Source organism: Diabrotica undecimpunctata, chromosome 1 (assembly GCF_040954645.1).
Source record: "Diabrotica undecimpunctata isolate CICGRU chromosome 1, icDiaUnde3, whole genome shotgun sequence".
In the NCBI taxonomy this organism is placed as follows: Eukaryota; Metazoa; Arthropoda; class Insecta; order Coleoptera; family Chrysomelidae; genus Diabrotica; species Diabrotica undecimpunctata.
Genome location: NC_092803.1, coordinates 23,989 through 38,971, shown reverse-complemented (window position 1 = coordinate 38,971; position 14,983 = coordinate 23,989). Strand labels below are relative to the sequence as shown.

The window sequence follows — 14,983 nt, the reverse complement described above, 5'->3', positions numbered from 1 at the left end:
ATTGTTATGTAGTAATGAATTGAAATTTGTTAAGTATATTAAGATTCACATTTAAAAAAAATTGGTTCACTCACGCTTCTTTTTTTTTAGGAAAAAACTATAAAACATGTCAATACGGGAAGTTGCCTGACCAAACCAGATACCAGCGATGTGAATCTTCCTCTTCTCAAAGCCTGCAACTTCGGCCTCGGTCAGCAATGGATCATGAATAGCGACTTCAAATGGCAAGCTAGGAATAACATTGAAGCGAGATAAACCTTTGTTGATATCAACAAAAGTCTTGTGATATTCTTGTTAGTATGTTCCGATTTAGTCGAGGAACACATCTGTCAGGACAAGTTGCAATAAGCAATCGATCTTCCTAAAGGACTCATACTCAAAGGTCAAACGCCTTTTTGAAATCGTTACATACCTAAAAGTGATTATATTTTGAAGATAGTTTGTCGGTCGCAAAAAGGCGTTTGACTTGTGCCTTACAAGTTTGTTTTTATCGTTTCTAATGTTACATTTTTCCTATTTATTAAAGACCCAATCTTGAATTAGTCGAACCGAATTTTTTGAACAAACAGTATATATTTTTTTAACCATAATGATTATTTATTAGTTAATTTATAGATTTTTTTTGTTTACGTCATTCCTTACGTAGATTGCTAACGCGATTAGCAGATCTTCCTGTTGATAAGACTTTTAGGGCGTTAGGGAGTGAAAATTTATATGACTGCCATTTGTACATATAGATTTATCGGTGCGAACAGACCAAGAAGTCATAGTAGATTAGATAATGACTATGAAATTGATAAAAAAATAGTTAATACCAATCAGGTAAATTTGATTTTACAGTGTAAATAACGTTGTTCTATGGATGGACGCTGCAAAATCTTCTTTACAGATATATTATATATATATATATATATATATATATATATATATATATATATATATATATATATACATTATACAGTTTTTATTCAATGCTATGCCTTATTTTACTTTACTATAGTTCTAAGTTCCACAAAAATATACAGAAAACTGTTTATATAATTTTCAAATCTAATGTGTTAAATTCGTAGTCTCCAGATTTACTCATTTGCCTGATTCTTCTTCTTACTCAGCTTTTCTCTTTTCAGGAGTCGCTGCTCCTTACTATTCTTTCATTCCTTATTTTTGTCCATCGTGTCTTTTTCATTTACCCATTTTTCTATCAAGTTCTCTACCACATAGTCCTTTCATCTTCTTCTCAGTTTTCTTCTACCTCTCTTTCCCCCAACTTCTAACCGCTATATTCCTCGTCCTTTGTTTTTGTTTTTAAAACTTTTGTCAGACCCTAGTCACCTCGGCCATTTCCATAATCACGTCGTCCCTGATCATGTCCCTTCTAGTCTTACCCAACATCCACCGTAACATTTTTCAGTTTAGATACCTCCATTTTCTTGTCCCTAACCCTCCCGTACACCAACGCAGGTCTCACCACACTCTTGTATATCTTTACTTTCAGCTCTTCCCCGATTTATCGATCACAGAGTACTCCGTTCATTAGCTTCCAGTTAAACCATCCAGACTGTATCCCGTGGGAAATTCTTCGATCTAGTGCCCCATTTTCTGTTTTGTAGGGGCCAAGGTATTTAAATTCTCCTACTCGTCGTAGGTTTTCCTTAGTCGTAGTTAGATGTACCCAATCATTCCTGTTCCTCTCAACCACACATACTCGTGAGTATGTGTAACACTATAAAACTACGTGAGTCAAGTCTTTTGATGACTTATCATCACAACACGTTTGTGTTTCCAACTCTTCATAGAACTTTGCAGATGATCTTTCCTTAGCAGTTGCTACATCGCGCTTTGATACTCTCTTTGCTACATTGTATGTTTTCTTACTTTCTTCTCTTTTAGATCTCCATTACCCCTTTCCCTAACCTAATCTCTTTCTTCTGTCTATCATTCTGTTGTACTACATTCCACCATTAAGTTTTTTGTCCCTAGTAGGCCCTTTACCAATTGATTTCCATAGCACTTCCTCCGATTAAACGTTTGTCATTTAGATCGTCTATTCTTTCGATTCTAGGAACATTTGATCTAATTGCTTTATTATTTTCTTTCTTTTATCTTTTTAACAAAAATCAAAGCACTTTCAGCTGTAATGCAACAAATTGCATGTAGACTGGATTATAAATATACAGTTTTTTCTTTTGTTGCTTCTGATATATTTGTCCCAATAGATCTCGTTTGTCGACTTTTTACATATTCACACATCTTATAATCAATGAAAATGAGAAATTAAACATTCCAATCGAGAAATATTACAATGATAATTATAAATGTTGAAATCATCTCTATCATTATCTGCAATACTTCTTATTCTTCAATACAAGTTCTCTTTTTCATCTATTCACCACTAGTCGAAAAATAATGTAACAAACCAGCGTGGGAAAGCAGTAAATAAGGCATAGCAACAAATAAAGAAGAGTAGAAATTCTTTTGACTGAATTAGGGTGTGCGTTATTAGACAGAATAATCATATCAGAACTCGCGATGGTTGAAGAGGCGAAGTATCCAGACATTATGGAATATATTCACGTCGTAATGCAAGACAATAAAGCCATAACTATAAGATTATTATTTATCGAGAAGTTCCAGTAGAGTGTCAGGCTTTAGGCGGGTTTTATTAAAAATTATGTGGGAAAATATCTATAATGTCTATAACATAACTCGACAGAATTACTTTATAATTTATAATTTTTGTTTTGTAAGAGTTTATATCGACTAAAAATAAACGTAATCAAGAATTCGTATTAATATAAAAAAAAAAAACAAAAATTTTGTCTTTCGAGTTTATTGTCTTGTTCTGTTATTCTTTATTTGTCTATATTTATTATGTATGTCTACCTTCTAACAATGTAGCAGCTAACCAACAGGTCTTACCAGCTCCGCCGGATGCGTCAAGAAAAAAATCCTTCATTACTAACATTTACTGCATTCATTACTGTATTTCTTAAAGTAGACATTCTAGAAAGTTATCTTACAGCGACCTTTAGTATCAACGTAGTTGCCTAAGCTCTTATAAAACAAAAGTTACGATAATTTCGTCAATAATATTGCTTCTTATTCGAAATAGATAGTTACTTGCTAATAATTTCAACACAATTTATGTAAGTTTTTATTACTGGTCAATTTTGATACTCTAAAAACGTAAAATATTAATTAAACGTTTCTATCAAAGAAAAATACTAAATTTGGAAAACTATATCAAGAAATAGTGGCAATATGGGCCGAATAAAAATATCTACTCCGTTTGAATTGGATTATAATGTTTTGTAAGAAGATTACAGTAAAAATATCGATACTGTTTTTGATGAATTAAATAAAACAATATGGTTTAACAATCAAAACTTTTCCAAGTGATTAATATGTACGTACTCAAGAACTTCTTTTATTAAAAAAAAACATTTGCCAAAAAAGTAATAATTCCGAATCCCTCTTCATCGTATGTCACTATTCAACATTCAATAAATTATTTAAAAAGTTATTTAACTAATAATTTTTATCATTTAATTCATCAAAGAAACTAAAAAAATTGTCTATAAATCAGTTAAATAGTTTGTAGATTGTTTTAATAATGTAAATACCATTTTATCAAAATTTCGTTTCCTTCATTTGTGTTGCTGTCATTGTAAATAATTTTGCTTATTGAATACAAATGAGGGACTAGGATTTGATCTAGCCTTTTAAATAAGAGGAATTGTTGCGATAGTTATTGATTTTGACAATATAATATTCGTTGCTGTGTTGTTCTAGGTTCGATATTTTTAGAACGGTTTTTTTCGGCTACTAGCTCTAAAAAGAAGTATAATAAGCCTTTTTATCATTTGACGCGCGCATGCGCAGCTGCCATGTAAACTAGCTTTGTACTATATATTTTCATGAACAAGGGCCGAGAACAGAGTAGGCATATTTGAACCTTTTTTTCTGATCATTCAGCTTCTTCTGGTTTACAGAAGCTTAAACGTGCGCTAGCTAGTACAAAATGGACTTTTTCTATGTCGAAAAGTACGGCAAACTGCTGAAAAAACACCCGTGCAATGGTTTAATAATGAATTAAGGTCTTACAGATCTAATCTTGCAGATGCTACTAAGGAAGGATCCCGGTTTATTTAAAGTATGTATATAAACAACAAAAATTTGAATATAATCGGCAATCACAAATTGCTAAAAAGTCAGCTTACTGTGGTTTTATTACTAATTCCAGTAATAAACCTAGAGACTGCTGGAAAATAGTAAATTTCGAAAGAAATAACACAAGATCCAATTAGGTACAACCTGATCTACCTCCAGACGAAATATATAAATTTTTTACAACCATTGCAAAGAATATAATTACATCTCTTCCCATTATTAATGTCGATGTCCTCTCTTCAATTATAGAAATTATCCTTCTCCGAGCAAGTCCTTTTTTTTCGTCCCATTGTGGAAGAAGAGGTCACTCAAATAATAAGTCTCTTAGTAATTCTAATTGTAGCGACGTTCACGAAATTAACAGCAAAATTTTAAAAGAAACTTACTAAATAGTTTTAACACCTTTTACTCATCGTATTAATTTAATTATATCAACTGGAGTATTTTCAGAAGTACTGAAATACTCAAAAGTACTACCAATCTACAAAAAAGGTGATTCCTCAAAAACTGACAATTATAGATCCATAAGCATTGTTTCTACTTTTAGGAAAGTGATTGAAAAGTTTATCAAACAACAATTTTATTCCTATTTTGAGTCAAATAACTACTTTAGCAACATACAATATGGATTCAGAAGTGCTCGTTCTACTACGAACGCGGTATTTAATGTTGTGAGCGAGGTAATTGAGGGGCAACGCAGCAATCGCATAGCAATTTCCCTTTGCGAATTTTCGAAGGCTTTGTCTGCGTTTCACACATGTTGCTCCACAAATTAAATTACTATGGAATCTGAGGTATCCCTCTTAAGCTTATAACTTCTTATCTATGTGGCAGACACCAGACGGTAGTGTCTAAAAGTCATATCTCCTATTTTCTGTCCGTAAAACATGAAGTCCCACAAGGTTCGGTCTTAGGACCTCCTTTGTTTATTATTTATGTCCACGATTTGCCTAAATTCATATCTCCGTACAAATCCATACAATTCGCAGATGATACGACATACGTTATATCAGGAAAAAATAATGATAATTTAAAAATGTCTCATGAGGAAGTTTCTAATAACTCTAGCACATGGTTACACACATAGATAATCGACTGAACTGGTCGGCTCATATCTTACAACTAAAGAAAAAGTTATCAAGTTCCTAATTTGTAATCGCCAACTGTTCAGACTTAATTCAACCTTGCAACAACGCTCCTACGCTGCGAAAAGGAGTTAAAAGTCGTCCATAGATGACAACATATGTGCGAAACACTCGCGAACAATAAAAGCGTGTCACTCAACCCTTGTCACTCCTGACTCAAGTAGTCTGGATTTTAAACACAATAACACATTTGCCATCCACTATTGAACGCTGAAAATTCATCGCTATAAAGAGAGAACGATATCGGTATAGAGAAAGAATTAATACATTGTTCTTATGATGAACCAAACAAGGTTTACTATTTTCGTCGTTATAGGGGAATTATTGTTATATAGGGAATCATTATAAATAAAGACTACTTTATATAGCAATTTGCATTTCTTATACATTTGTTTTAATTGTGGTTCATCGTTTATTTACGATGAATAAGTAATATAACTGATTTATACAATCAATTCTAGACAATAGCAGCAACGATTACAAAAAAACAAGCATGAATTTATGTGTTATTTTGCTCATTTATATTTTAGTTTTTTAGTATTTATATAGCAATTTTGTATCTTTTTAGACTAATGGGATCTACAGATATTTTTACTAAAAAGATCAGGTGATGTAAAGTACATATCGGGAAGATTATATGCAAGTTGTATCAAAAATAATAGACGAAATTACTTCAAAACGCTGTCGCTTCATATTCGATCAACGTTGAACATTAGGTTATACATTATATTGACGTTAAAATGCTACGAAATGTTTTATGTTGTTATACCATCTATTCCAAAAATTATGTACAGAAACACTCCTCAGAACATTCAATTCCACCTTTTTCGTTTCAATGATTTTGTAAGTTTTGATAGTATATATACAGTAGACTCCCTCTATAACGAGAACTGAAATGACAGACTAATTACCTCGTTATATCAGACAATAATAATACTGTGCATACATATGAATCTGTAGTTTTCTAAACCATTAACTTCCTATAGTGAAGCCATTCGGAGCAATATAAGATGCTAATAAATATTGTTTGAATGGCGTTTTTGAAAAAAAGTTATTTACTTTTATTTTCAATGAAATATATTAAAACATTTATTATCAATGATATACGTTAAAACAAAAAATCTGTACTTATATTTTTTTCCAAATGTATAAAGCGTATTTTCAAGGATAACATAAATTATTGCTTCTGCAATTTTAAAAACTCTGTCATTTTTAACTGCCTTAAATGGTCCAGTATATTTTCTAAAGATGTGAAACAGTTGTATTTATTCATTGTAAAGAAGTTTATTGCGGGCTGCAGTTAAGTTTATTGAGGGGCTGTTTGAAAAGGTATTTATTTATAGCCACGACCCGACCAAAAACGTAAAAAACACGTTTTTGGATATTATTTTCTCTCGTTATAACCAAATTTGCCTCGCTATAGACGGTTATAGTTCAATAGAAATTTGACGGGACATCTAATGTATCTCGTTATAAGCGAAAACTCGTAATAACCGTGTTCGTTATAGAGGGAGTATACTGTATATATATATATATATATATATATATATATATATATATATAATTTTGTAAAGTTTATGCATAGCGTGTCTCAAAAATATGTCAGTGAAACATGTCCGATCATTATCACACGGTTTTTACACTTGAATCGTTTTCCAGTAAGCCAAGGATGTTGAGTAATTTTCAATTTATATCAATTCTACTATACTAAAAATGTAATAACTATATATTCCAGTAATTTTTTTTAGCTATAAACAGTATAACTAATTAGGTTTTAGATGGAATCAACTATTAAATACAGGGTACTTAATTTTATAGATTATGATAAAAGTGGAAGGCATTGCCTGATCTTTTTGGCTAGAAAAATTTATTAAAATAATCACTTTGAGATATGAATATGAATATGATTTTTCTTCTATTTCCAAACTTAAAAATTTTAGTAGTGTTGTCAGTAATTTATATATTGGAGTACATTCGGGATAATTTGTAACAAAAAAATGGCTTGAACGAAAATATTGTTAAATAATAGGCAAATTTATCATAAAAGATAAAAATGTGCCGTGAAAAATAAAGATTAGTTTAAAATTATTGATGAATTAACAAATTATCGTGATAGTATTTTTAAAAAAGTTGGAAGACAAAGTAATACAATTTTAAAGGTAGAGTCATTTAAACTGCAATACAGAAGGCTGGGAGATGTTTCCTTCTTCTCTTAAGTCCTTTATTGACCATATTTGACAGCATTTTGAAGTTCCGCGAGATTCTGCTAAATGCTTTATTTTTAAAACATTTTTAGTACAGTACAATCAACCAACTTACACCTCTAAACAATTAATGGAATTCGCAGAAAACCTTTCGTTGTAGTAAAAGGCACGGTAAACTGCACTGAACTTCTCCATAATCTTTTTAATTACTTGCTTTGTTTAGAATATTTTTGCCTGTATTATCAGTTAGAATCAATTTGTATAAAATGAGGAGCAAAAATTCAAATGGAATTTTAAATATTATTTTATTTGGCTAATAATGAATGTATAAATATAATGGTTAATCTGCTGTACAATTATTTTGTAAATAACATTATAATAGTGTACTTACTGCTTATTTTAATTTATAAATCATCATCATCGTCACTAAATTTACTACCTCTATCATTCTATAATCACTATCATATTAAATCTATAATCATTGAATTAATTTCACTAATTTTATTTTCCCGGCTCCACCATTCTTCTATTAATTTTCCATATTTATTTACAGCTTTGGTCCATTCTGGAGTTGCAGTTTTATGAGTTTCTTGCCACATTTCCCTAACTGAATCTTCACTGTATCCGCTGCATCCACCGTCATTATCATGATACGTTTTACATATACCCCAGATGTGTTCGATGGGATTAAACTGGCAGTGATATGGCGGTAACCGTAGTACTTGATGCCCATAACTTAATACAATTTGGTCAACTATATAAACTGTTGGATATTATTTTTAACTAACAAATTTTTTATTCTCGGTACGTTCCACGACAATTTTGCAAAGTTTTTAACATTATGGAGAACACCTACCAGTGCAGTTTACCGTGCCTTTTACTACATTACTACATCGAAAGGTTTTCTGCAAATTCCATTATTCGTTTAGAGTTGTAAGCTGGTTAAATGTACTCTAATGTTTTCATAGTTAAAATTGAACTTTAAAAGAACTAAATACTGTTCTGAAGCTATTTTCTTGTAACATCTTAATAAATTTGAACAAATTTCTTGTAAAATCACAAAATGTTAAAATATTTTCAATTATTCGTTTATGCAGAAGTCCTTTATACTTGAAACAAAACGAATGGAATTATTTTAATTTTTGGGAGGTCTATAGAAACGTTAAATATTTGAAAGTTCGAAATAATTCGTGGAGATACAATACTTTAAATTGAATTTTAGTTGCGAACTTAAGGGAATAAATGAAAGGAATTATTTCGAATTTTAAATATTTATGAAAACTGTTGAATTCATGAGGATAGTTTATTTTGTATTTATTTTGTAAGAAAACTCTGTATCCTACTACAACCAGCTGTAGGAAGTGTTACGAACTTAAAAGAAATCATTTTTTTTTGTATATATGACCTAAGTATAGTTTGCCTTTCGGGAACATATCGTACAAGTTTTTAGCCTTGTTTATTCTTTTAAAATTTTATGTAGTATCTTGTTTTTGTATATTTGGAAATTTTTTTATTGTATTTAAATCAATTTTAAAGGCTAAGGTGGTGGTGCAATCCAGCTTTATGACAATTAAGTTAAATAAACTTTTTTAATGAAAGTACTGTTGTTTTTTCCTATGTAGAAGTAGAAATCGCATGTTGCATAAATCACATACTGATTTGGTACAAACATACAATTGAGTGGTAATTTTTTATTAAATCAGTAGTATCCCTAGTATAGTCGGTTCGCTATTCTTAGTCCGAACTGTCTAATGAATTTAATAATTATTTTTTTGCGAAGTTAGTTATATTTTGACAGACTAGAAGTGGCTGGAAATTACTATACAATCAAGCACACGTGCTCATAAGCAATATTTATAGTAAACAAACGTAAAGAAATTAGAATTTTACAAATTACCCGATAATCAATAATTAATTATTTGCACCATATAATTGATTTATAATAAATAATAAACTTAATTAATAATAATAAAGACCCAACGAAACCACCTAACCTAACCAAACCATCTAACCCAACAAAACCATCTAACTAACCTAACGAACATTTCTTTTTTTTTTCTCTTCTTAATTATTTTTTCCGGTTTTACTACATCATTCTGACCCAACAAAACCATCTAACCTCATCCTTTCCTTTTTTTCCTTTTCTTTTTTTCCCTTTTTTTTTCGTTTTTCCTATTTTTCTTTTTTTTTTTTTTCGTTTTTCCTATTTTTCTTTTTTTCCTCTTTTCTATGTGTTCGTGTTTTATTTTTTTCTTTTTTCCTTTATTTCTCTTTTTACTTTTTTTTTTCTTTTTTTTTGCCTTTTTTCTTTTTTTTTTTCCTTTTTTTTTCCTGTCCAATCCTTCAAATCATAAAAATTCAAATTAAAATAAAAGTAATTTCCGGAATCTTTACCAACACCTGCTTTTGTGATTTTTATCAAATTTCGTTAATCGGCTATATTGGCGTCAATTTTGGTCCAAGAGTCAAGATAATGGACATTTTTTACATAAAATTGGCCGCGTGTTCTTCTGCCATACTCGGAATTTTCCTACATCTAACGGTTCGTGAGAAAAATTCCCACTTGGATGTCTGTATTTGCTGAAAATTTCGTGAAAATTAAAAGTGAATATTTTGTTTGAAATTTGATTTATTTCGATTAAAGGTGACTTGCTCATTAAAATAATATATACATGTGGTTATGAAAATATGCACCGTTTGGCCGCAAAAAATGGCAAAAATTTTCCAAGTGGGGACCCTTGGATTTTTATCAAATTTCGTTAATCATCTATATTGGCGTCAATTTTGGTCCGAGAGTCAAGTGAATGGACATTTCTTACATAAAATTGGCCGCTAGTTCTTCTGCCACACTCAGAATTTTGCTACATCTAACGGTTCGTGAGAAAAATTTCCACTTGTATGTCTGTATTTGCTGAAAATTTCGTGAAAATTAAAAGTGAATATTTTGTTTAAAATTGGAATTATTTCGATTAAGGGTGACTTGCTGATTAAAAAAATCCTATTCATAATTTTTCTACGGTAATACGATAAATCTTTTTTTTTTATTGTAGCGCCGTTTATCGACGATTTGAAAAAAAATTGGTATGGAGTTACTTACTTTTTTAATGAGTAAAGAAAATCTGTAACAAAAAATAGGGGTGCCCATTTAAAACTTCAAAGTTGCACCCCCTTTCACCTCCAGGGGGTGATATTGGGTGGTAATTTTTGGTGTCTTTCGATAGAGCTTTAAAAGTTATCACACAAGTGTTTTATCGGTTTTTTCATTTGGAAGTGTATTTCTCGAGATATTAAACCCTATTCATAAAGTCCACTGCCGATCACATTCGGTAAATCGGTTTTAAAAACTAATTTATAATATCAGATTATTTCCAATTCGATGTTTGTTTTTTTTGCAATTGAGACGTTATTTATCACGGAGGTGATGTCGGGTGGTAGTTTTTGGTGTCATTCGATAGAGCTTTAAAAATTATTAGAGTTTTTGCTAGGTTTAAGCACGGTAACAACTTTGGCTTGTCTCTAGACTTTGGGTATGTGCATAATTTGAATACAGTTGTTCATCATCCGGATAAGCCATTGTAGTGTTTATGGTCCAAATTTCGTAATTAGCTTTGTGCTCAGATCCTCAATGTCGGTAGTTTAATTTTATATATAGTATTAGTTTCATTTAATTTGTAGATGGTGGATCCAAGCTCAACATCGTTGAAAGGTTCTCTCAGCTGACTGGTTTTGTCCTTTCTTACTTTGAGTTTTTCTTTGCTTTTTTTCCGACAGAGATATTTCGATATTTATAATGTGGTTTTTAACGATCAGCTTATACCAAATACACTAGGTTATGCCCTATATGTGTTTCTTGCACTAGAAATAAGTCAGATTCGTATTGAGCGCATATGTCTGATAAGTTTAAGTAAAGATATCTCTAGATATGCACTTAACAGTTATGGACATATGTTATTAGAATAGTTGTTCCTAAAAAGGACCAATTTGACAAAATCATATTAAAGGGGTGACTGAAGAATTAGCCGATTAATTAAGTAATCATTATCCGGGGTATGCCCGATTGCGGTGGTCTTATTAGTACTTCAATCTTCGTAAAGGCTCGTTCTTTGAATCCCGTAAGTAATGTCTAATCTTTTATTTTTTATTACAAATTTAAATTTTACATACCGTGTATTACTTTTGACGATATTTTGAATCAGATTTGTAAAGTAATCATTTTAGGTATTAAAGAGCCTCTTTATGGAAAATAAATAAGTTTGTGAAAAGAAAGTGAGTTTATAATATCGATCGCAACTCATATATAGATAATAAAAAAATAAACAGGTAAAATAAGTGTAAAAAATTTCAACTACATACATACAACGGCGCCATTGTTCAGGTGATGGGTTTATCACAGATATCAAAGGTTACATTTTAATTCAAGGTTCTATTTACCTATTTTCAATATTAAAGAGTAGGAAAAGACATGCTTATGCTTCTATTTTTTTAAATCTATACTATTTTCTTTCTAGAGTTCCGTCCTTTTTGAACGACCTGTGTTCTTTTTTCAAGTGAGCACTTGTTCAAGGCTATGACAAACACCCTATCCTCTGCTATTCTACATTAATATGACTGATTCATTATTTTCTCTTTCTTGTAGCTATTTTAATGTTTATCCTGTGTCTCTTCTGTATATAATTATTTCTTCTGTGTATTAAAAGTTAAATTTTGGTTATTATTAGGATTCTCTTAACGTGTTTATTAATTGTCTTGTTTCTGCGGTACGAATATATATATGTATCATGATAGGTTGTAATGCATATTTCATTTAATGTAATTAAAGTGCTCTTTGCGTTTGCCAATTGGTTTCTCACTTTCTCAGCGACAGGTCTTTTTTCCTCATCAATAACCTGATCTATACTCACAATATGGAAGTCGGTCAGAACTCAATTGAAAATGGTAACAATCAGGTTACTAAAGAAGTTACTAGTACCATCCAACAAAAGCAAACCCAACTGAATGAATAAACTGTGCAACATGAAACACCAAGTACAAAACTCCTAATTAATCAAATCGAAACAGATCCAGTACCACAAAAAAGCACAGTTTCTGAGCGTTTTACACCGTCCCCAATTCCTTCATCAGAACACATCTTTGAATTACCAAAAAACAAAGAGAAAAAGACTAAATTAAACCAAGAAAAGAAACCAAAAAAGACGCTAGAGGAAATGCTGAATCCAACAGAAGATTTATTTAGCGACCAAAATTCCAATTATCCCTTAAGCTATGAACAACTAATAGATTTCTTCGAAAACTGCACAGGAACTTCGGACCCACTAAGTATCGCAAAAATATATAACAATGAAATTTCTGAAGACACAGATCTACTGACAAAAATTTACTCTAAACTAAATGACAGAAAAATTAAAAGTTGATGCACCCGAATAAGAAATAAAATTCTTCGACAAATTGATCCAAACTTCCATATCGAGGAAGACAGCGATACCTCTATAGACACATACTAACATAATAATAACATTTAGCAGTTCAATTCAATGGGATCTAAATGGGTATTACACCCATTTAGAAATGTTACAAATACTAATCTTAAAATACAGACCACTGATTTTATGTCTACAAAAAACTAATTTTAAAAGCAACACTGTACATAAACTAAAAAACTTTAATTGTTTCTTTAAAAATCGACAACATGCTAAAATAGCCAGCGGAGGAGTAGCGATATACATAAAGAACGACATTGATAGTACAGAAATACCATTAGAAACAAACCTCGAGGCAATTGCAGTCAGAATCAAAGACGTAACTACCTTTTCCGTATGCAACATATATATTCTCCCCAACCAAGAACTTAACTATAACGAAATATCGGACCTCTTGGATCAAATACCTACTCCACGACTAATTGTCGGAGACTTCAACGCACATAACCCTTTATGGGGTTCAAAAAAATTAACGAGTCTCGGTAGAAAAATAGAATCCCTTCTGGAAAAATTTAACCTCAATCTACTTAATGATGGACAAGACACCCGTTTCGACATAAGATCGGGTGAAGGTTCTGCTATTGACTTATCTATATGCGAACCATCAGTAATTCATATACTTTCATGGGATGTATTACAGGAGCCTTACGATAGTAATTTCTATTATAATTCATAACGAAGAATCATCTACAGCTATACCAGAAGTAAAATGGAACTTAAAAAATGCGGATTGGAAGAAATTTCAAAACCATATCCAACACAACTTGCATGTCATAAATCAAAACAGTAATGTGAATGAAGAAGTAGATTTTATTACAAAACTGATAATAGATTCAGCAGATAAAAATATTGGGAAAATTAACTTCGCCAGTAAATTCCATAAAGTTCCTTGGTGGAACCATGAATGCAAACAAGCAATACAACAATGAAAAAAAGCGTTTAATAAATTCAAACGACAGAAAAATGAACAAAACTCTTTAGAATTCAAACGACTACGAGCTATAGCCAGATTTATTATCAAAAAAGCAAAGCGCGAATCTTGTATAACATACGTTTCAACAATTGACAGTTCTTCTCCAATGAACTGTAGGGAAAAAAGTAAAAAAACTATCTGGTACTAAATCACTCAAGTCGATAAATTGTTAGAGCAAAATAATGTAATATATAAATCTCAAAAGGAAATATCAAATATACTGGCATTAGGTTATAAAAAAAACTCAAGCGATGGAAACTATTCACCAAATTTCTTAAGAGACAAAATAAATCAAGAGAAATTTACCATAGACTATGAAGATCAAAATAACAGCGAAATAAACTTTTCAATATCGATGGATGAATTAGAAACGGTAATGAAAAACTGTAAGAACTCATACCCTGGGCCAGATAATATACCCACTATTTTTCTAAAAAAGCTCACCTACCCGTCTAAAGAATACTTACTCAGCATGTACAACCTAATTTTCTCGAAAAATATATTTCCAGAATCCTGGAGATATTCAATAATAATTCCTATTCCTAAACAAAGTAAATCAAAATCAGATCCTAAAACATATAGGCCAATATCTGTTACTTATAGTATGTGCAAAATGCTAGAGAAAGTAATAAATAACAGTCTCATGTGGTATTTGGAATCAAAGAAACTAATTATACCAGAACAAAGGGGCTTCCGAAAGCGTCGTTCTACTGTAGACAACCTTATTGATGTAGAATCGGAAATACATGAGGCTTTCGCAATAAAACAACATTGTATTGGAATATTTTTCAATATTAGTAAAGCCTACGATTCAGTTTGGAAATATTCAGTTTTAAAAACGCTCAGCGAATGGAAAATAAGAGGTAGTATACTCAAATACATATCAAATTCATTAAAAAATAGACAATTTCAAGTCAGAGTAGACGGCGTATATTCCTCAACAAAAAATCAAGGAAATGGTATACCACAGGGCTCGAACCTTAGCACTACTCTGTTTCTTGTAGCTATGAATTC

General features: G+C 31.0%; 1 protein-coding gene across 2 annotated transcripts in view; it reads left to right on the top strand.

The window, feature by feature from the left end:
* Positions 1 to 9,117, top strand: part of Pgant5 (polypeptide N-acetylgalactosaminyltransferase 5) — a 53,060-nt gene extending 43,943 nt beyond the window's left edge. For both annotated transcript variants that reach the window (XM_072533867.1, XM_072533861.1), the window contains exon 9: positions 91 to 9,117. In XM_072533867.1, coding sequence (XP_072389968.1) covers positions 91 to 255 — 165 coding nt within the window. In that variant the 3' untranslated portion in view covers positions 256 to 9,117. The remainder of the gene's footprint in view (positions 1 to 90) is intronic.
* The last annotated feature ends 5,866 nt before the right edge of the window (positions 9,118 to 14,983 follow it).